The 21,890-nt window shown below is 42.2% G+C and overlaps 2 protein-coding genes across 3 annotated transcripts in view; one reads left to right on the forward strand and one right to left on the reverse strand.

Moving 5' to 3' along the window:
• SEC22A (SEC22 homolog A, vesicle trafficking protein) overlaps positions 1-7,002 on the forward strand; it is a 49,103-nt gene extending 42,101 nt beyond the window's left edge. For both annotated transcript variants that reach the window (XR_007359103.2, XM_048869077.2), the window contains one exon: positions 3,041-7,002. Coding sequence is in view for 1 of the 2 variants with exons in the window: in XM_048869077.2 (XP_048725034.1) it covers positions 3,041-3,043 (3 nt within the window). In the remaining variant the exon portion in view is untranslated. The remainder of the gene's footprint in view (positions 1-3,040) is intronic.
• ADCY5 (adenylate cyclase 5) overlaps positions 5,327-21,890 on the reverse strand; it is a 345,212-nt gene continuing 328,648 nt past the window's right edge. Inside the window, exons 16-21 of the mRNA XM_048869060.2 lie at positions 18,028-18,054; positions 17,045-17,177; positions 13,754-14,017; positions 13,155-13,359; positions 10,619-10,743; positions 5,327-7,898 (exon numbers count right to left, since the gene is read on the reverse strand). Coding sequence (XP_048725017.1) covers positions 7,770-7,898; positions 10,619-10,743; positions 13,155-13,359; positions 13,754-14,017; positions 17,045-17,177; positions 18,028-18,054 — 883 coding nt within the window. The 3' untranslated portion in view covers positions 5,327-7,769. The remainder of the gene's footprint in view (positions 7,899-10,618; positions 10,744-13,154; positions 13,360-13,753; positions 14,018-17,044; positions 17,178-18,027; positions 18,055-21,890) is intronic.

Consider the following 21,890-nt stretch of genomic DNA (forward strand, 5'->3'; position numbering starts at 1 on the left):
AGGTTGGATATTAGGAAAAACTTTTTCACTAGGAGGGTGGTGAAACACTGGAATGCGTTGCCTAGGGAGGTGGTGGAATCTCCTTCCTTAGAAGTTTTTAAGGTCAGGCTTGACGGAGCCCTGGCTGGGATGATTTAATTGGGGATTGGTCCTGCTTTTGAGCAGGGGGTTGGACTAGATGACCTCCTGAGGTCCCTTCCAACCCTGATATTCTATGAAGGGGAACCAGGTGCCCAAGACCAAGGTAATTTACAGAGAATGGAATCAGTCCTAAATGAACAGCAGTGGTATGTATTTTTTGATGCACTCTTTATTATAATCTCTTTCTAAGACCTATGTAATTAAGAGGCTGAAAATATCTTGGTGCATGTGGGATCTAAGATAATTGTTGCAGGGGAGTGCTTTGCCTTTGAACCTTTTTATTATTTGTTTTATTCATCCAGCAAATAGAATGGGGATGCATTTGTTTGGTCTTGTATGTTCCCATTATGACAATTTTGTTGGTATTTTGGGGCAGTGTGGGAAGGAAAGGAAGGAGGAAGATTTGAAATTTAAACACAGGAAGAGGCGTACCTGCAGGAATACAAGGATTTCAATAATGTTAGTTAAACCCTTAGTTTTAAACAGCTGAGACTACCCACTGCCAAACAACACATGTTCCATTAGATTGCAGTGCACCTTTTGAAATCAGGACACCTGAAACACCCAAATAAATCTTTCACTGTTTTAAACTTGGGGTTTGAAATATGGATATTGTGTGTTTAGTACAAACTAAAGCTTTCATCTTTTCAACACACTCCCTTAAGCCAAAAATTCTGGGGGTTTTTTTGGCTTTGGGGGTTTTTTTGTTTTAAAAAAATGTGCAAAAATCACTCGGGAACTTTAATTTGTTATGCTGATACATTTAGGACCCAATCCGACTCCCAGAGAAGTCAGTAGAAAACCTCCCATTGACTTGATTGAGTGCAGCTCCCTCTTAAGCCTAGTTCTGATGAATTTAATGGTGCTTAGGTCTTGAGTGAATTTCACCCAGAGGAAATTGGAGTTGCTTCTTGTTGGGGAAAAAAGAGGTCATGAAGAAGTAATTGTACAGGTTACTTATGGAAGCAGCCCAATGCAAGTCAATGGGAATACTAGCATGTGTATTGAATACTTACATGAACGTGGGTTGCAGGATTGGGCTTGGTATTTGTAACTTCTGCAGTTAATGAATAAACTGTTTGCAAGATAGTGCTTTTAGCTCATTATCAGGAAACTGAACAATTAGCATTATAAACCTGCTCTGTTGGAAGGTCTAAAATAGTTCTTCTACCACTACTCAGTTCACCTCAGTTGTAGTACTAAAAATGCTATTAGGAAGTACCTCTTTGTTCCAGTCTTGTGTCCTTATGCAGATGTAGGCTTTTCTGCCCTGTCAGTGGCTGCTGATGTATCAGTCTGAGAAGTCTTGCAAGTGTCTGTTTTTCCTTTTAATCTTCTTTCTTTACCCCTACTTTTCAAAGGATGTTCTCCCTTGCTGTAACATCTAGAGCCATTACTGTTACTAGTGGCATAAACAAACTGCTGATTTAACAGATGTAATGAGCAAATACAACTGTCAGACAGATTTTAACTATGCTTGTTGAAAAAATCACAATTTACAGTGAAGAGATAATGTCTACTCTCCAGCTGTGACAGTTCCTCACAAATTCATTACTAAACATGTAAGCTAGTAATACATATTAGAAGATGTCCAGAACTGTTTTTATGCACAAACTTCATGTGAGTAGTTAGAATATTTGAACTTTTTCTATGCACGGGTTTGGAAAATGCACCCTGTTATGGGCCACTGAGCCACTGAAGTCAATGGCAAAATTTCCCTTGACTTAGTGGGGCCAAGACTGTGCCCACTGGATCTCATCCAGTACTCACTGAAGTCAACGAGACATTCCATTGACTTCACTAGATGTTGGATCAGGTTCATGAGGACAGATTCTGTACTGGTTACAGTCCAAGTCTGATTCAAATTGGAGTTGTGCAAGGAAAAGGGCCTGATTCTGATAGGTGCTGGGTGCATTCAGTGGGACATCAGTGGAAGCTGAGGCCACTCAGCGTCCTATTAGAGGTTAAGCTCTGAGGCAGACTGGATCCAGTATATGCAAAAAGAATGAAAATAAACAAAACTTGAGTCCATTCAAATTTGATTAATTAGGAATGTTCAAATGCCTCACGAGAGCTTTTTAAAACACACGTAGTTTTGTTTATTATTGTTTCCCTGTGTGTTTCCTGACCCCTTTCATGGTACTGTGTGGTATTTTTTCATTGATTTCTTTTTTTTAAATACCTGAATAAAAATGTGAAACTTTTAAGCATCTCTCGTACAGATGGTTAAATTTTTTTTGTTTTTTCTTTTTTCTCTCCAGCAACCAGCCTTTTCTCAGGCACTGAACAATAACCAGCCCTCTCTGTTTTGTGCTTTTTCTAGCCATCTTTAGTAGGTTAACTACCCAAATGTGCATAAAATGTAGAATAATATCAAAAGTCTCTAGGAAAATACAGTTTTTGGTTTTTTGTTTTTTTTTTGTGGAAGTTTGAGTATGTAGTTGGTAATGTATCAGGTTCAATCCAATCACTTTTTTGTCCTAAAGAACTCATTTTCTCTGCATCAAATGACTGAGGAGAGAGAGACTTTAAAACAAGTGTTCTGTCAGGTTTTTTTAAATGGTGAGGTTATTCATCACCCATTGCTGTATCTTTAATAATCAGTAGTTTCTTTAGCAAAGAAATGACATCTGTTTAGGCTTCTCACCCCCCCCCCTCCCCCAGAACTGCTTTTTTGAATCCCTGATTATCTATTAAGTAGATATGAATTAACATTTACAAACACTAAACATACGCTCTTTTGGCTTGGCACTTGGCAAGACTATAACAGCAGGAAAGCAACATGTTTGTGTATCAGTCACCCATTGTAAAAATGCATGTGTGAATGCTAGTAGTATTAGTGGTTTTGCATAATTGAATGCGTTGCAGAGACATTTTACTTTTATTTTTTTTTTTTTAGTGATCGCGGAAGAAAGCCCCAGCAGTACTCTGATCCTGCAATTAGATCCATAAGGGCACAGGAATCTGCTTCTAGAATCCCCAGTAATTTCAATAGGGGTCTGCTTGTGTGGATCCATCTGCATAATTGGGACAAAAAAATCTGTAAACTTCGCCATCTCTAAGTGATTTTACAGGGGTTTTACATATGAAATTGTATTCATCACGTACGCAGCTCCATTGACCCAATTGTTAAGTGTAAGAGAGATTGGATAATATATTGAGAGGATATAATTATTCATGATGGGACAAAATTAAGACAAGGAAAATGTAGGCTCAAGATCCTGAAAAACTTCCTGACAATGAGATGGATTAGGCTAGAGAATAACCTTCCAGGAGAAGTGGTGGAAGCTGTTTCTTGGCATACAAACATTAGGCTAGACAAAAAACACTGATATGTAGACAAAAGGGAAGAGTCATGCATGGGCAGGAAGATTATCTTGGAATTTGGGGTCTAATTGGACTTTTTTTCTGTGAATTAATGTTCAGAAAGCACTTTCAAGATGAAGTCATCACAACCAAGCTATAAGTTGTTCACATTACAAAAAAACTCACTCTTGTCTAATGAGTTAGCTAGAAAAAAGTGACATGGGTTTTTTGGTTTCCTTCAGCTGCTTTTGGTCACTTTAGCTGAGAGAATTCCTAGTATCAGGTAAGTATTGGATACAGCATGCCCTCTCCTTAGCAAATTCTACTATCTCTGATTTTTATGATGCTATGTTTGGTTTTGGTTGTTTAAAGAAAAGTGGTGTTAACATAGTGGCTTGCCTGAAGTGTAAAATAGTTTGTTTCCAGCAGATGGCAATATTTGTATACCTCTGAGATTAAAAAAGGGAAATTCAGATTCTGGGGAAATGTAGCAAGTACAGTACTGATTGTAGATTTCTAGTCTAACACATTTCCCCCTCCCCCAGGGCAAGATTCAAGATATCTTTACTCTGGCAGGAGGAATTCTATAACCAAAGGAAATAGAGGTTATTTGAATTTAATCATAATGGTTTTTATTAATTTTTTTAAATTGTCCTTGTTTTCACTTGTAAAGAGTAAACTCAGTTAAAAAAAAATATCACTCTCCATGATAGGTTAATCAATCTAAATCCATGCTCAGTACCAGGGCCTGACCATTTAGTGCTTGAAAAATTATACCTCTCAATAAGCTTTTTTAATATTTTGAGATTATTGTATGAACTCCAAGGTTGCTGTACCTAAGTCCTAGAGGCTGAAATCAGCAGGTTCCTCCATAGCATGCACAGGGAGAGAGCGGGCAGGGCGACACTGCCGCTGTAGGTGCTCTCAACTGCTGGGGGAGAGCTCTCCGGTCAGCTGAACGACTGCCACGGGGGCTGGAGCCGCTCTCCTGGTGCCACAGCGCTGTCCACACGGGCTCAGGGGGTGAGTTACACCAACACCAGTGGTGGTTCAGATGTTGCCTCAGGTTCAAGGCCTTGCTCCAATAAATACTTAAAGTGAAAAAGCTCCTTGGCTGTGGGGCAGCATCAGCACTTGTGTTGCTCGGCCCATGCCTACGAGCAGCCATACAGACGCGGACAGTGTTAGGACAACGGTGGTGCCTAAATGTTGGATATAAACACCTACATGCTTAAATCTCTTTGCAAATCTGGCTATTAGGTGTTCTTCTGAAGAAAACTAGTTCCCCTTCCAGTTGTCCTGGGGAGTTAGCGGGGTAACAGAATGTGGCATTCCAACCTTGCTCTCAGTGCTAGGAGGTATAGCTTGACCCCTTAAACAGAAGTGCCTCATCCTTCTAATGCCTAGGCATGTTAACAAGTCTGTTCCTTAAAATTGTGTTGTACGTCACACAAGCTAACTTTGAAAGTAGAAGCAAACAAATCATGTGCAGCAAAACTCTAGCATTGTAGGTAGGGTAGCTATTTCAAAGTAAGATGATTTACTAGCATCTATTTAAATATGCCAGCTATAACCAGGTTTTCTGATATTGGCTCCAATTTACCTTAGGCAGTTCCTCAATACACAGTACACACATAGTGGGGCGTTCATAGTACAAATAAGAGGATCTGTGCTTAAATAGTCTCACAGTAGATAACCTGGATTGGGCAATGGGTCACAAAACTCCATTCAATTAGAGTTCTAGGTTTTCTATACAGAACACATCAGTTACATTACATTTAAATATGGAACATTAAAATTTGTGCATAATTATCTGATGCACAATTACGGCTCTTCACAAGCCAGCTAGATCTTAAATAAAACGTAGAACAAAGCCATGTTACCAGTGAAACAGTGTTTAATATAGTTTAAATTACTTAAATAGATTTCAATTTCCATGGGAAATCATAACGGTATCAATTTTTATAGGAGCTAAAATAAAGAGTGTGTATACCCCTTGAAATGATCATGACACACTGTCAACAATCACAGTCAGAGATACTGGGGACTCGAAATATCATTGACAACACAGCTGCGCAAGGTGGAGCAGCAGACTGATCAAAAGTTAAGAATACAGACTTTAGTAAAATAGAAAAGCAAACCTAAATATGAATGTACATCATGAAGATAATGAAACTCACTGAGTGGTAGAAAGGGATAGAAGGGGGAAGGGAAGGGAGTGGTCATTGTGCCATGTAACAAAAGTATTTTGCAAATCAGAAAATGCAAAGCAGCAAAAGTATAGTACAAGGGCAGACTTGGCAGTTTTACAGAAATCAATATACTATACTTTTCAAGGATGTGGCCTATTAAAGGGGAAAAGGAAGGATCAGAGGGGTGCCATTTAAGCTCAAGTTTAAATGGCTGGATGCTAAGCAACATAGTAAATTAATTAGGACAGGCCCATGCATTTTAACTTACTCTTGTTGTAAAAAATAAAGTGAAACACTTATTTTATAAATCACCACTATAGTGCAATCATTAAGTTGTTAATACAGTAATTTTTGCCCTGAGAAGAGTCTAAAAGAACTTTACTGAATGTCAAAATATGAGTCATTTTAGTGATAGCCAAATTCAGTATCAAAACTCTCCCCTCATAGAATATAAAAAATAGGGCTTTAAAATGCTTTTTAAAAAATAAAATAGCAAGGGTTTATTTTTTACAAGTTAAAAAAGGTACATAAATCATAGCGAATTATTCATATACCCCCCCTCTCGCCCCCGGTAGTAAGAGGATATGTTCAACATGATATCTGTGTCACTCTAAAGATCTCCTGAATCCACATACAAATTATCCATCTGTCTTCTTTTTAAAAAGACAGAATCATCTAACTCTTAAAATAGCTGTGAATCATTAATTTAATTAAATGTCTGCTACAAGATAGTCAACCTGGCAATGCAGTACATAGTTCTTTGTAAAGGCAAATGGCACTTAGAGTCTCTTGGACACTTTTTTTTTGTATTATCAGGCTTCTATTAATAGCTGCTGTGAGAAAATAATTTTAAAGGAATTGTTAAAGTGATCTTATTTTTGTTCCAGTGTGACAGTTTTTGCTACCTTCAGATGAAGATTTGCTTAGTGCTCTTCCCTGTTATGCTTGTCTGATATTCTCGACAGCTCAGTTATTTATCATGCCTCCTAATTCCATTCACTGCACTCTATCACCCCCAGCTGCATCTTGAATCCTGAAATGAACAGTTGTTTGTAATGATTATTGTACTTGATTTCTGTAGGGTTTTCTGAATTTTCACTTAAAAATGCATCTGACTCGGCCTGCAATCTCATCCAGGGTTGTTTGATTGTTTACTCTTAGTCTGAAAACTGCCAAGTCTGTATTCAGAGAATAATGCACGGAATGTTACATAGTTCTGCAGGTTATATATACACAACCCACCACACGCTGGTGTGGACAGACTTTTTTCTAATATATATAATTTACAAAATATAGAATTTGGTATATCTGTTAGATCTCCATGTTTTCAATATTACAAAATAAAAAATACAAAAACAAGAAAGTTGAGGGGGATTCCCCCTAAAGTGTCTCTTGTTTTCATCTAGTCTTTCACATGTAAACTGATATAGTGTATATATACCAAAGAAGAGCACAGAAGACTTTAATTTAATAAATATGTTTGCAGAGCCATGTTTCCTCATCTTGATCTTAGGTGTACCAGTCCTATTCAGAAGAGTAGTCTGTTAGCCATGTAAGGGAAAGGGGACAGTTTTATATGGCAAGGTGTCTTTTTCAAACTTAAAAACATTACCGATGCTGTTCTGAAAGGCCTTTTGTGTAGACTAGTGGGTGTCACTTTTAATTTTGAAAGCCTATCCAAACAGCCAATAAAAGAATAGGGGTACACTTGAAAGAGTTGACCGTATGGAACGGAAACATTATAGGAGTGCAAATCCTTTCCAAAATAATGCTTTGTAGTGAATCATACATTCCTTCAACCAAGTAAAATTTTGTGTAGCTTCAATAAATATTTAAATATCTTATGTCCTATGCAGCAGCATCATTTTCAAAGCTCCAATTCATTTCTTTTATCTGGGAATTCTATAGAGGTGCATCTTTGGTCGATTTAGCACTCCACTGGGAATTAATCCACAGTGTTTTCTTTCTTCTGCACTGCATGGCATGTGGCTAAAGTTTGTTTGCTTGTCAGAACCATGCTCTAAAGTCGTTGCATGAAAAAATGCAACTGCGCTGTATTTTTGGGTCCAGAGCTAAACAGCAATTCTTCTCCATGCAAATACCATTTTTAAAGTTGTGCCATGGTTGCTGCTAACTGAGCGGTGGCCCTTCGTTTAGGAAGTAGGTGGTCATTTCTCCTTTACCCTTTACCTTAACGACCCCTCGACATTCCAGCTGATAGCTGTTGGCTGCTAAAACCTGGTACATGTCTGTGGTCACCTGCAGAGAAAGAATAGATTAGAAGTGATAGCAGAACTGATAAACTTGCTCTACCCATCTCTCTTCAGCCATGTAATCCGCACATGCAATTAATTTTGTTTTGTTAAAATTTTCTTATTTGTATCAACCAGTTTATAGGAAGGTGGCCAGCACAAGTTATGTAACTACTACAAGCTGCAAACAATGAGTTTCAAGGTCATATTGGACACCTCAGCTGCTCTCCAGCTGAGGGTCATGATTCTAGAGGCTGGGAAGAAAATATTACTAGTAGTTCCACTTCATGAATCCACTATTCTTCTGAAGTTGATTTGCTAGAGGGGGAGGCCAGGTTACAAGGGATCACAATATGAAAAAGGTAAGTCAGAGTTATAAGCTTGCCTCTAGAACCCAGGTAAAGTGCTAGGTCATGATCCCAAAGGGGGGAAAGGAAATATCCCATTTCATGCTTACATTAAGGAGGTGGGGTGCAGATCACAATATGAAAAAGGTTAGTCATAGTTAAGGTTAAGATTCTGTCACAGGTATTTTTAGTAAAAGTTATGGACAGCTTGCGGGCAATAAACAAAAATGCTTAGGCTTGCAGCTGCTCCAGCCCCCCCACTGCTCCTGTGGCAGGCGCTGACCATTGCTGCTCCAGCCCCTGGGGGACTGACCCAACCCCAACCGCTGCTCTGACAGGCCAGCTGTTTGGTGGCACCAGGGCTGACCGCTGGTTAGCTGTTCTGGCAGCCTCCATCCTGGCTGCTGCTCCAGTGGTCCCAGAGCCAGCTGCTGCCATTTGTTTTGGGGGCCACTGCTTCAGGGCTGGCTACTGCTCCGGCAACCCTGGGGCTGGCCGCTGGCCACCTGTTCTGGCAGCTGCTGCTGCTCTAGCAGCCCTGTCCCAGAAGAAGTAATGGCATCCGTGACCTCTGTGACAGATTCGTATCCTTAGTCATAGTACTAAGCTACTGCATCTAGAACCCAGGCGCAATGCTTGGCAATGTTCCTGTGAAAGTAGGGTGCGGTTAGGGAAGTAGGTTGGAAATTCATTTAAATTGTGGCCCCTATGAAGTAAACCCTTAAATGGATAATACACGACTCATGTCATTTCTCAGGAAGCTGCAAACAAACAATCAAACTGGAAACACACTAGGTGATCAAATTGGGTGAAAGACAACAAGGATTGTTCAGGCACTATCCCATTTCATTCTGCAGTTTAAGGCATCTGCCATTCAAATATACCCATTTGTTACATAGAAGAACATTTTCAAGGGGGTATTTTCAAATTTTCAAATATATTTAGTTGCCTAAAGAAGCAGTTTAGGCTGCTTTTCTGAAAATCCAACTAGACACCTAACTACTTCTGAAAAGCTAGCCCCAAATCCTTTCAGTTTAGGGTCTAGCACCTGACATATGTACACAGAAAAGCTGATCCAGTCATCCTCTGGCAAGAGTCCACTGATTTTCCATTGCCTGATAGATCCTGAAATCTAACTGCACTCATTGTGTTAACTATCAGTGTGGGCAAAGTGACTGATAATTTTCTGAACTCTCCTTTGAGTATTGTGTTGTATATATGTCATACCCATCTATTTATCAGCTCACAATGCAGCTCATTAAAATATGGTCACTGCAGATTGATCTACCGCAGACTCTGTTCAGTGCAGAATTGTTCCTTACAACGTTTTCTCATGCTCTGTTCTCTGGGTTTATATGTTTCCACGTCTACCTTCATAGGGCTGGAAAGTCACCAGTCTAATCTGTTTTACTAGAGAGAAAACTGCTCACAGATATTCTTAGGTAGAAAAGTTTTAATAAATAGTGATCCAGTTAACTCTCAGTTTAGCTGAAAAACACACAATCCTCACTTGGATTTGGCATCATTTACTCTTATTGATGATTTTTATACCTCTGCAGTATGGTACTGAGGAATGATGATACACAACAGTGTTTAAGAGAAAACAAGACTGTATGTGCCATGTGACAATGGAAATGAACTGCTGGAAAGGTCACTCTCTTTGAACACTGAACAAGGAGCTTGATTAGAATAAGAAAGATTGCATTAACCTTAAAACTACTCTCTCTCTCTGCTTCTCTAGGGAAATGCCCCCACCGCCATGCCTGTCTGAAATCCTTCTACAGTTTTGAAGAAAGAGTATATATATACTCTCACAGAATACAGGGCATCATTGTGACAGAGAAAATTAAAGACATTGTAGTTTGTGGAAAATGCTGCTTACAATAGATAACAGTAGCCACAGAAACAAGTTTGTGAGGCAAGTCCTAGTAAACCAAAATAGCTCTAAGATTCTCCTTGCTTTTCTTTAGCAGTGAGGTTGTGTGGCAACAAAACGTCCTTTGGAGTAGGATATGGCTATAATTCTGTGTTAACATGTTATCTAGTTGCATGGGGCTCAACAATAAAGTCAATGGGGTGTAAGTCAGGGCAGAATTTGCCTCCTACTATACTTCTCCCAGTGCTTTAATAATAACCTTCACAACATCCCTACAACATACTAACCCCCAACTGAAAGATAGGGAAATGAATGAATTGTCCCAAGACCACATGAGTCAGGATCAGAACTCAGGATTCCAGGCTCCCAATACTGTGCTCAGGCCCCTTGTTCACCTCTCTCAACCTACTATCTAAAAGTTTGGCATAAAGTGATGAAATGAGATGGTTAGATTGAAAATCCCCTAAAAGATACATTTTGTGTTTTATGTTAATTAAAACTCACCTGAATTCTGTCAGGAACACCTGTACTGTCCATTCGACTGGCTACATTGACTGTGTTTCCCCAGATGTCATATTGAGGTTTGCGTGCTCCTATTACCCCGGCTACCACAGGACCAATATTTAACCCTAGAAACAGAAAAGAAACCCCAGTGCTTCAGGTCCATTGTCTATACACCATCACCAGACTGCTGCGCTGGGCATCACAACATGGGGAATAGATGGCCAGCCCTCTGTGGAGAAAGAGGTGGTTAGGGACTATTTAGAAAAGCTGGACGTGCACAAGTCCATGGGGCCGGATGAGTTGCATCCGAGAGTGCTAAAGGAACTGGCGGTTGTGATTGCAGAGCCATTGGCCATTATCTTTGAAAACTCGTGGCGAACGGGGGAAGTCCCGGATGACTGGAAAAAGGCTAATGTAGTGCCCATCTTTAAAAAAGGGAAGGAGGAGGATCCTGGGAACTACAGGCCAGTCAGCCTCACTTCAGTCCCTGGAAAAATCATGGAGCAGGTCCTCAAAGAATCAATCCTGAAGCACTTACATGAGAGGAAAGTGATCAGGAACAGTCAGCATGGATTCACCAAGGGAAGGTCATGCCTGACTAATCTAATCGCCTTCTATGATGAGATTACTGGTTCTGTGGATGAAGGGAAAGCAGTGGATGTATTGTTTCTTGACTTTAGCAAAGCTTTTGACACAGTCTCCCACAGTATTCTTGTCAGCAAGTTAAAGAAGTATGGGCTGGATGAATGCACTATAAGGTGGGTAGAAAGTTGGCTAGATTGTCGGGATCAATGCGTAGTGATCAATGGCTCCCTGTCTAGTTGGCAGCCGGTGTCAAGTGGAGTGCCCCAGGGGTCGGTCCTGGGGCTGGTTTTGTTCAATATCTTCATAAATGATCTGGAGGATGGTGTGGATTGCACTCTCAGGAAATTTGCAGATGATACTAAACTGGGAGGAGTGGTAGATACGCTGGAGGGCAGGGATAGGACACAGAGGGACCTAAACAAATTGGAGGATTGGGCCAAAAGAAATCTGATGAGGTTCAATAAGGATAAGTGCAGGGTCCTGCACTTAGGACCGAAGAACCCAATGCACAGCTACAGACTAGGGACCGAATGGCTAGGCAGCAGTTCTGCGGAAAAGGACCTAGGGGTGACAGTGGACGAGAAGCTGGATATGAGTCAGCAGTGTGCCCTTGTTGCCAAGAAGGCCAATGGTATTTTGGGTTGTATAAGTAGGGGCATAGCCAGCAGATCGAGGGACGTGATCGTTCCCCTCTATTCGACATTGGTGAGGCCTCATCTGGAGTACTGTGTCCAGTTTTGGGCCCCACACTACAAGAAGGATGTGGATAAATTGGAGAGAGTCCAGCAAAGGGCAACAAAAATGATTAGGGGTCTGGAACACATGACTTATGAGGAGAGGCTGAGGGAACTGGGATTGTTTAGTCTGCAGAAGAGAAGAATGAGCGGGGATTTGATAGCTGCTTTCAACTACCTGAGAGGTGGTTCCAGAGAGAATGGTTCTAGACTATGCTCAGTGGTAGAAGAGGACAGGACAAGGAGTAATGGTCTCAAGTTGCAGTGGGGGAGGTTTAGGTTGGATATTAGGAAAAACTTTTTCACTAGGAGGGTGGTGAAACACTGGAATGCGTTACCTAGGGAGGTGGTAGAATCTCCTTCCTTAGAAGTTTTTAAGGTCAGGCTTGACAAAGCCCTGGCTGGGATGATTTAATTGGGGATTGGTCCTGCTTTGAGCAGGGGGTTGGACTAGATGACCTCCTGAGGTCCCTTCCAAACCTGATATTCTATGATCACCCAGGAGTCATGGGAGCAGGCTGTTCATCAGGCACATATATGAATGTTCCAAGGTTAGGCATTTCCCTTTTTAAATCCAGAAATAACCCATAAAACCTTCCAGCTGTGCAATATGTTGTTTTTTAAAGCTGTGGGTAGATTGGGAGAAGTATATGCCACGGGGAAAAACGGGGTCTTCTATGTGATAATACAGAGTCCTGATGATTTCCTTAGCCTAAATATCACCTTAGGGGGTTGTCACATTCTTTTCCTTCTCATGGCTTCCGCTATTTTTAAAAGGAAATTTAATGTGCAGGTCAGGTGATAGAATGACAGGCCTTGAGACTGAAGTCTATGTCCACATAGCAGGTGTACCGGGGCAGTAACAATGAAAGATTCCCAGTCCTGCCCAGATGCCAGCGTGCCTCAACCTTTACACAGTACGAGCCTCTGTGACTGTTCAATCTTTGGCCGTGCTGCAGCCAACATCACTTCCCTACTAGTGCCAATCCTAGTGGTGGTTTCCATAAGTGAACACTTGTCCTCAAAGAACTGGACAGACTCACCAAAGAAAAGCATCATAACTAGTTCTCTGTCCCAACAGGCCGGATTCACTGGAACCAGCGAACTTGTAGCTTTTAAATATAAATTAAGCTGCACTTTTAACTCTAGATGAAGTGGCCAGGTTGGAATGAACATCAATAAAAATTAATTCTGTAACCTCAATCCAAATATGTTACCTATTTTCATCTGGAAGTTGTTGAACGAATGCTCATTAATGTACTTCATTTGGTCCATTAACTTCATGGCAAAGTCAGCCAGAGCTTTGATGTGTGTTTTTCCCACCTTGTCATAAGTAGAGTCATTGAGGCCTGAAGCAGCCATGTACGTACTGCCAATGGTTTTGATCTTCTCCAGCTGCCGGAATTGATCCTCACTTATTATCTGTTTCACAGAAAGAGACCAAAGTTACTGAATAAGACTTGATGCACACTAATACATGCTGTTTAACTCATCCTTACAGCAATGAAGTATGGCATGGCACATCCACTATGAAAAATTGTATCAAGTGTGTCTGTGACTCTGTGGTCAGAGTCCATGGATCTCCAGCCAGGTAACAATACGTAATACACAAAGGAAGGACAATTATTTGTTGCTGCAGAAGAGGGTAAGGAAAAGAAAGTGACCTTAAATTAAAACAGGTTAAAGACTGAGAATGTGTGTGATGAGGACTGGACTGGTCCCATTGCTGCTTGACTCCCTTCTCATGAGGGAAGCGTTGAACTGATTCTGTTTGCTCTGTCAGTAGAACTAGCAAGATTAACGGTCTCTCACTCACTTCATCAAAGTCTGCAATAATTTCATTGAGGAGCCTCAGACATTCCACCCCTTCGTTGTTTGCCTCTAACTCCACGTAGAACTCCGAGAAGTTGCTGATGGAGGCAAACATGACAGCCACGCACTCACAGGACTGGTAATACAGCTCATCGTTTCGCCGCTCTTGTGCCAGGAAATGGGCTGCCACGTCCTTCGGCAAGATGTTGTGGAGGAGGCGTCTATTGTACGCCTGCAGCTCCTCCATTTCCTCTTTCTCTTCAGTGGCCTAGTTGAGAAAAGAGAAAGAGAATCATGCTGGCCATTCTAGTTGCTACTTGGGAGGAGAGAGAACTGAAAGTGAGCTCACAGAACCAGAGAGCAGAATATTAATGCACTTCAGAAACATGGTCATACTTGATGTAAACATTTGCCCTGTTTTTGAGCCTGCTCAGCTCCCACGAGGAGATCATTTCAATAGGGCCGAGGTAGAATCAGCACCTCACAGGATTGTACCCTTTGTCCCAGGAAACTCAGTTTGCATGAGGTTTGCTAATACATATGGATGCTCATGAAATGTAATTACAATTGAGCTTACACAAAATCAAGCTAGTCTATAGCTCTCTCAGTGAACCTGTTCAGAGTTCCTGTATTATAAGGGAGATCTTCACCATTGGAGTGCAATCCCCAGCCCACTCTGCGCTGACCTGCCAGAGTCTGGAATAGATGACCTTCAGGTCAGTCTGCAAAGTCTATCTGCTTTCCCAGGTATTTTCAGAAGGGGAGGAGGAGTATGTTTGAGTGGATGGGAGGTTGAGTTGGAAGGGGTTGTGGAGGGGTGTTAGTTTCTGAACATTGGCCTAGCGTGCATGGATTTTAGGATTTAGATGAAATGGAACCTATTGGATGGATGTACTTTCATAGGACGAGGAGGACACAATAAAATAAGAGAATAAGCCAGGGATCTCAAACTCAGATGACCATGAAGGCCACATGAGGACTAGTACATTAGCCTGAGGGCCGCACCACTGACCACCACACCCCGCTGCCCCGGCCCCGCTCCCACTCCACCCCTTCTGTGAGGCCCCGCCCCTCCCAGGGGGTGCAGGGTGTGGCAGGGGGCTCAGGGCAGGGGGTTAGGGTGCAGAAGGCAGGTGGGGTGCGTCAGGGGCTCAGGGCAGAGGGTTGGGGTGCAGCAGGGGGCTTAGGGCAGGGAGTCGGGATGCAGCAGGGGTGTGGAGTGCAGCAGGGGGCTCAGGGCAGGGGGTCGGGGTGCAGGAGGTGTGCGGGGTGTGCTAGGGGGCTCAGGGCAGGGGGTCAGGGTGCAGGAGGGGTTGGCTCCCTGCCTGCCTGTCCTGCTGATGTGCTGCTCCAGGAAGCGGCCAGGCACGGGGGGGCGGGGGCAGTGTGTCTCCCCTGCAGCTCCCATTGGCTGGGAATGGGGAACCGCGGCCAATGGGAGCTTCGGGGGAGGTACCTGGAGGAGCGGCCAGGGCAACACACAGACCCCTGGGCCCCCAGGTCCTGGTCGCTTCCTGGAGTGGCGCAGGGGCAGGGCAGGCAGGCAGAGAGGAAGCCTTCCCTGCCCCCGGTGCGCCCCGGGCTGGAGCCGCTTTAGGTAAATGCTAGGTGGGCGGGGGTGCCGCGGGGAACTGGCGGGCCGCAGAAAATAACCCTGCGGGCCGCATATGGCCCGCAGGCCATGTGTTTGAGACCCCTGGTATAAGCTCACTATGTGACTCAGACTTCACGGATAATCCTTCTGAGTTCTCCTTGTAAACCTAATTAGTACCAGCTTTGCAGTCAGTGAACTCCACTGATTTCACTGGAGATGCTCCTGTGAGAATGCATCAGTCCGGCATACATTGTGCCTCTTCCATCACTACCATCTGGTAATCGCTTTCTTCCCTCCCCACCCCCCTGAAAAACCACAAAACAAAAGGAAGGAAGGAAATCGGTACAGGCAGTAAGTGTGAACCATGTGGCTAATACACAATAACCACTGAACTGCCCTCCTCACAGCAACATCAAACAGCTGTCCCAGGTAGTGTGTGCTTTCACTCCTCTGGAAACCAGGACTTCAGTGATAGCTTCCTGACACTGTGAACCTGATTTATACAAATAAGGCCACTTCTGGAATGTGATATTTCCAGGTCTGACGCGAAAAACAGGAACATGGAATCTACAAGGGCCAATCAGGTCTGCTTTCCTGCATGGAAAGGGCTTAGATCCATCTGGAGAAGCAACACTATCGAAGGACTGAGCACAGGATGGGAACTCTGAATACTAAACTTGGCTCTGTTCTGAATCGTGGAGCAGCCATGGGCACGTCCCCTCACCTCTCTTTTGTTTCCTCATTTATAAACTTGAGGTAACAATATTTACCTACATGCCAAGGGAGCACTAATTAGTTAACGCTTGTACAGAAGTTTGAAGCTGTATGTGGCATTATGTAAATATCCTATTATTATTAGTGTGATATCTTGCTATGTGAATATTAATCCATTTAGTCTGGTATCAGGAGTCCACTAACAGCCAGGATTTGACTGAAAAAGGGAAAAAACTATAAAGCATCTAGCCAGGTCCAGTGCTTTATGTGAGAGCGAAGTTGAAAACTCCACTGTGAGTCCTTCAAACATTCATTCATCTTGTACCCTGATGGATTTACCTTGGTTATTATCGTGGCTGGCCCAGCTGTGTTATTAGGGATTGTCAAATTGCCCAGCCTTTTTAAAAAATTAAGCCACAAAACATTCATAGGATCTAAATATGTTAATATACCCAAACTCCGATAACCATATCTCTGAAAGCTGCAAACTAAAGCCTACCCAACTTGGTTTCTGCTTAGATTTCAGAGGTGGTTTCTATGTTTGTTTACATAGAGATCAAGGTCCAAAAGAAGCAGAGATGTCTGATAACTTCTGAAAGCTGTACAGACTTTTTCTGCTGCCTGCCTCTGATTTCAGAATTCAGCAGCATGGTTAAAGAAAACAAATGGTGCCTTGCTATGTGACCTTTGGCAAGTGGTCTAACCTGCCTACGCCTCAGTTTAGCCAGCTGTAAAATGGGGATAACGCTTACCCCAATAAATTAAGCATCATAGCATCCCTGTAGATAAGGCACATCAAGTGCTTTAAGACCCTTGAATGAAAGATGCTACAGAAGTGAAGAGCACTATTGGTCTGTCGGATTGTAGGCAATGTCCAGCTCTAATTCATGGGCATTTGATCACACTGTCCGTCACTGTAGGGCAATAGTTTTGCATTATGAAACACAACTTCAATGCATTATGCAAACACATATAGCACCCACCCACCTGCAGTTTCCAAAGGAAGTCGAGCCTTGCTGTGGATTCCACCTGCTGGGCATGCAGATATAATGCCAGGACAAAAACAGTTATGACGATAGGGGTCACAATCTTCAGTGCCACTCTCGACACTTTCTGGGAGCTAGAGTCAAGGAGAAGACAGAAGCCTGTGAATATTCTCAGCCCTCTGCTCCTGACCAGGAAGAACATAGCTGTAACTGTAAGCTCCATCTCTCTCTTGAAGGCACGATTGTGCAACCTAATGTTTGTTTTGCAAGAGCAGTAGAGGGAATTTTCCTGACTCGCCATTTGAACAATACTTGTGGTTGCTTGCAACCTTTGCAGTTGATAATTGGTTTCAAATATGACATCTGAAACTGGAGATTAGATTAAACTTCTTAAAGGGACATTGTCAATATAAAAGCCATTTCTAAAAAGCCACTAACACAACACTATACTCGGTAAAACTGAAATAACTTTAAAAATCTTGTTTACTTAGCACCATTTATGCTTTTTTCCCTTCCCCATTAGGCTTGGACAGTGAAACTAGACTGCTTAGTTTCAAGGTGTGTGTGGTTAATAGCTAGTCAATCTCTCTCTCTCTCTTTCATTTACAATTATTCAAAAGTTACACTTTACGGAAATTTTAAAATCTCTTTCCCCCCGCCCCCAAAATCCCCTTTTGAATTTAAAATTATGAAAACATTTATTAAAGTAAGACCTTCAATCTTTTTTAAAAAACAAAATCTACAATCTGGACCAGTAGCTAGTTGGCATCATCCCTTTCAGAATACACTCCAAGAACAAGCATACATGCCTGGTCACTATTCAGCACCTTTGAAGTATCTATACTTTACTGTGCCAGCTCATAGGAGCAATGACAAGAACTAGCAGAAGCCTTGCTATCTGTGACTCAAACATGCTGCTACTACATTTTGGTGAACATTTTAAAAGGCAATTTTGGACATGAAATGTGAAAAAAAGAAACTCACCATGTTGATGTTGCATTAGAGAACTCACTGGAAAAAAATCAGACATATTTAAGGTGAATATTTTGGTTTGATCTCTTCAGGAGTAACACAAAAGTCTTTTTGACATCACTGAGGACTTTACAGTCCTGCAGTTTTAACACTGAGTGGCGCTACAATCCTTTTAAACAGTCTTTCATTACTGGCCAGTAGTTACATTGAAAGGTGAAGAATGATGCTATTACATTGATTTCTCTTGAAGTGAGAGTGTGAATTAAACATACATTATGTGTAAAGATCAGTGGGAAAGTTAATTTTCAGAAGACCATCCAGGATTTAAAATCCAATGGAAGGCACTTGGCAAAAGCCTGTGCATGTTTCAGAACATTTCTGAACTACCGGATCCATCTTCCCAATTAATGAATTCTTTAATATTAAAAAGGAGCTTATAATAAAATAATAATAATAATAATAATAATGGTAATTTACTTAATGATTGTCATTATTGCAAATTTCAGTGTGTTGTAACAGAAATCACCAATTTGCGCTGTAGCGACAATGTGGTGGCATGATCTAGTTGGGCCTGGTCTTGCACTCACTGAAGTTGGAGGCAACCTTCTGTTGACATCACTGGTTCAGGAATAAGCACACTGTTGTTAACTGCATAATTGTATAGTTGTTACCCTCGTGCTCCCCCCAGTCCTCCTTCTATTTGTCATACACACTCATTGCATTTTCAAATAGACTCTGAATACTTTGGGCAGGAATGCCTGTGATTGCTATACATGACATGCTGTATGGTATGATATCTCTGGATCCTTAAAAGCACGTTAGCACTGCCCACCCCATCCTGCAAGGCATTCAGTTACCAACGCTGAACCGTGTTATAACATTAGTGCAAGTGCCCTGGCAGCACTATACAGATGAATATTAGCAGGAGAAGGGACTTCTTTTAAGTAAACCAGCGGTTCTCAACCTGTGGCCCGCAAGCTGCTTGCGGCCCAATCAGCAGACAGCTGTGGCCCATGTGACATCCTCAGGCCCATATACAGGTAGTACATATATTGTGTGGATGTAGCCCACATAACAGAGAGAGAGCTGGATATGCGGCCCACATTGGTAAATAGGTTGAGAAACACTGAAGTAAACTTTAAGGGTCACTTTAGATACCAGTTTGCATTACTAGTACTGTGCTGGGTATGCTGCAAGAGACATTCATTTAACAGAGTTGTGGGAGAGGGCGGAGGGTATGCTCCCCTTACAAAGAAGGGGTGGCAAGGCACTTTTTTGAGAGTAGCTGCCTCGCAAGTTCCTGTCTGATTGTTTGTTTCATGTTGCTGGGGCTAGGCTGTAGTATGAATTGAGTGTTCAGTGTCGAGCACCCTATATAAGTGTCTTTTCTTTTTTAACTGTTTACACAGAAATAAATCAATGATTATTATTATGGTGCCACTGGTGTGCATTGTGCTTTACAGGCAAATCAGAGGACATAACCTTACCCTGAGACCTTACAATATCCCTGAATACTTTGTGCTAAACTATTGTGCAATTTTTGTTATACTGAGACTAAAGCTATGTCTATACTTAAACCACTATCAAACGCTTCAGTGTAGACACTCGCTACAACGACAGATGTTCTCCCATCACTGTAGTTAATCAACCTCCCTGACAGGCAGTAGCTATGTCGGCAGAAGAATTCTTCCCACCAGGGATTAGATTGGCAAATGTATCGCTCAGGGGGTGTGGATTTTTCACACCCTTGAGTGACGTAGCTGGTTCAACCTAACTTTTAAGTGTAGACGTGAACTAAGAAGACTATTTGACTTATCGCTGTAGAATTAGAGATAGAATCCACCAAAACCCAAGAAGCATAGTGAAAAAACATTTGGTTCCCTAATCTTATTTCTTACAGAAGATTTTCTGCTGTATTGAGACCAGGGATCCCTCTCATTTTGATTTATAAATACATCTTTATCTTGCACACTATTCATAACAGACTTCTTAGCCACTTTACTCTGCTACACCAGCAATACACAGGGTCCAGGCTGTATGTATCAGCGTACACAATTCAGGAGCTTTGGAGATTGCTGAATGCCTGATCTAAACTGTAGGCACTAACCTTGGCTGTAAATCATAGGGATAGGGAAACGGTGATTTATAATAAAGCCTTGGTGAACAAAAAAGCCTGCTGCCGCAAATGATTTCTTTCTATTAATAGGTTGAGGGAGACTCATGTTTTGTGGCAGGAATATTTTACAGCGTTTGCACCGATTGGAACAGCAGAAAAATGTACTATTCAACCAGGTTAGTGTATTTCCCAGCTGAGGGCAGTGGATATATATGGGGGTCGATTCTCCCCTGTGGCGAGGATCTACCTGACACAGGATAGTCGTGGTGAGAGACGGAAGAGGCCATCAGGGTGCTCGTTGTGTGACTCCTAGATCCTGCAATACCTGCCCCGGGTGTAAGTGAAAGTAGCTCTTCAGCTGCTCTAATTCACATCACAGGCATAAGGTGACTTAAGAACCTCGTACTAATAGAGGATTGGCATAGCAAAGTAGGATGAGTTAAGTGGGGTGTGGGGGGGAGATGACCACATGGGGAGACTTCCTTACCTGAGCTTGAGATTTCAGGAATGTCCTTTGACAAAAGATTCAGCAAGAAGGCATGTATTATATGGGTGCAATATATACACGTACGTGCTTGGTCAGCCTGACGGCTGGGGTTCTCAGGAACACTGGCATTCAGTAAGTATTGAAAGATTTGGCCAAGCTCACTCAGTCATCCCTATTAGTTTGTAACAATGTGGCACAGAGGCCCATTGGTGCCTGCTGGCCAAGGCTTCACTGATCTGTGTCAGCAACTCCTAATAGGCCTGACAAACTCACTACACCTAACACACTGCTTTTGCAGTAAATTATTCCCACATAGTGTCTTGTTAGGTATCAAATGAAAGGTGGTGTCATTAATATCAATGTGAAATGTATGTACTGATGATATTTAAAAAGTTATGTACAGAAAATATATCCTGAGCGTATGTATCAAAGGTATGAGTCACCAGCAGAGACAGGTTCTCTCTCAGCACAGGGGTGTTTGGATAGCTAGCTAATTTACATATAAATAAAGCCTTGTATTGTTTCACAACAGGCCTCTCTTCACTGATTAGAACTGAATGCTAATAAAGAACAGAGACGTGAAGTCAGCATGAAGGCAACAGGCACCAGAGAAAAAACAGGCTTTGTCTCCACTTAAACCACTCCACTAGCACATCAGTGTAGAGAGGTTCTCCCATCGCTATAGTTAATCCACCTCCCCAAGAGGCAGGTAGCTAGGTTGATAGAAGAATCTGTCTGTCAGCATGATGCTGTCTACACTGGAGGTTTGGTTGGCATCCTAGATTTCTCTCTCAGGGTTGTCGAGTTTTCACAGCCCTGAGAGATATAGCTATGCCTATGTAAGTTTTCAGTGTAGACCTGCCCCTAGAGGGTTTTACTGATGCTGGGGACAAAATCACTAACTTTGGGGGAAAATAAGAGGAAGGGAAAAGGACACGTCCTGGTCCATCACGGAGGACACACAAAGGACAGGGCTTTTGGACCCATGAACAGTGGATCCAGCCATGTGGGTTGATGATGCTGGAAGAAAGGTTTAGGTGATTTCAGACAAGGATTTTAGCCTGTTAAAGTTAAGTTTAGACACCAAGGAGCGTGTTATACTTTTTATTTCATATGTAACCATTCCTGTTTCCATTAACCTTACCCAGTATCTTAATCTTTGATGATAAACGTATGATTGTTTCACTATATCTCCATGCTGTGGTGTTATAAAGGACCTGATCTTAAGCTGGGGACCTGGTCAGTGAAGCTGTGTGTATACTGTTCCCTTGG

The sequence above is a fragment of the Caretta caretta genome, chromosome 11 (assembly GCF_965140235.1).
Source record: "Caretta caretta isolate rCarCar2 chromosome 11, rCarCar1.hap1, whole genome shotgun sequence".
Lineage (NCBI taxonomy): Eukaryota > Metazoa > Chordata > Testudines > Cheloniidae > Caretta > Caretta caretta.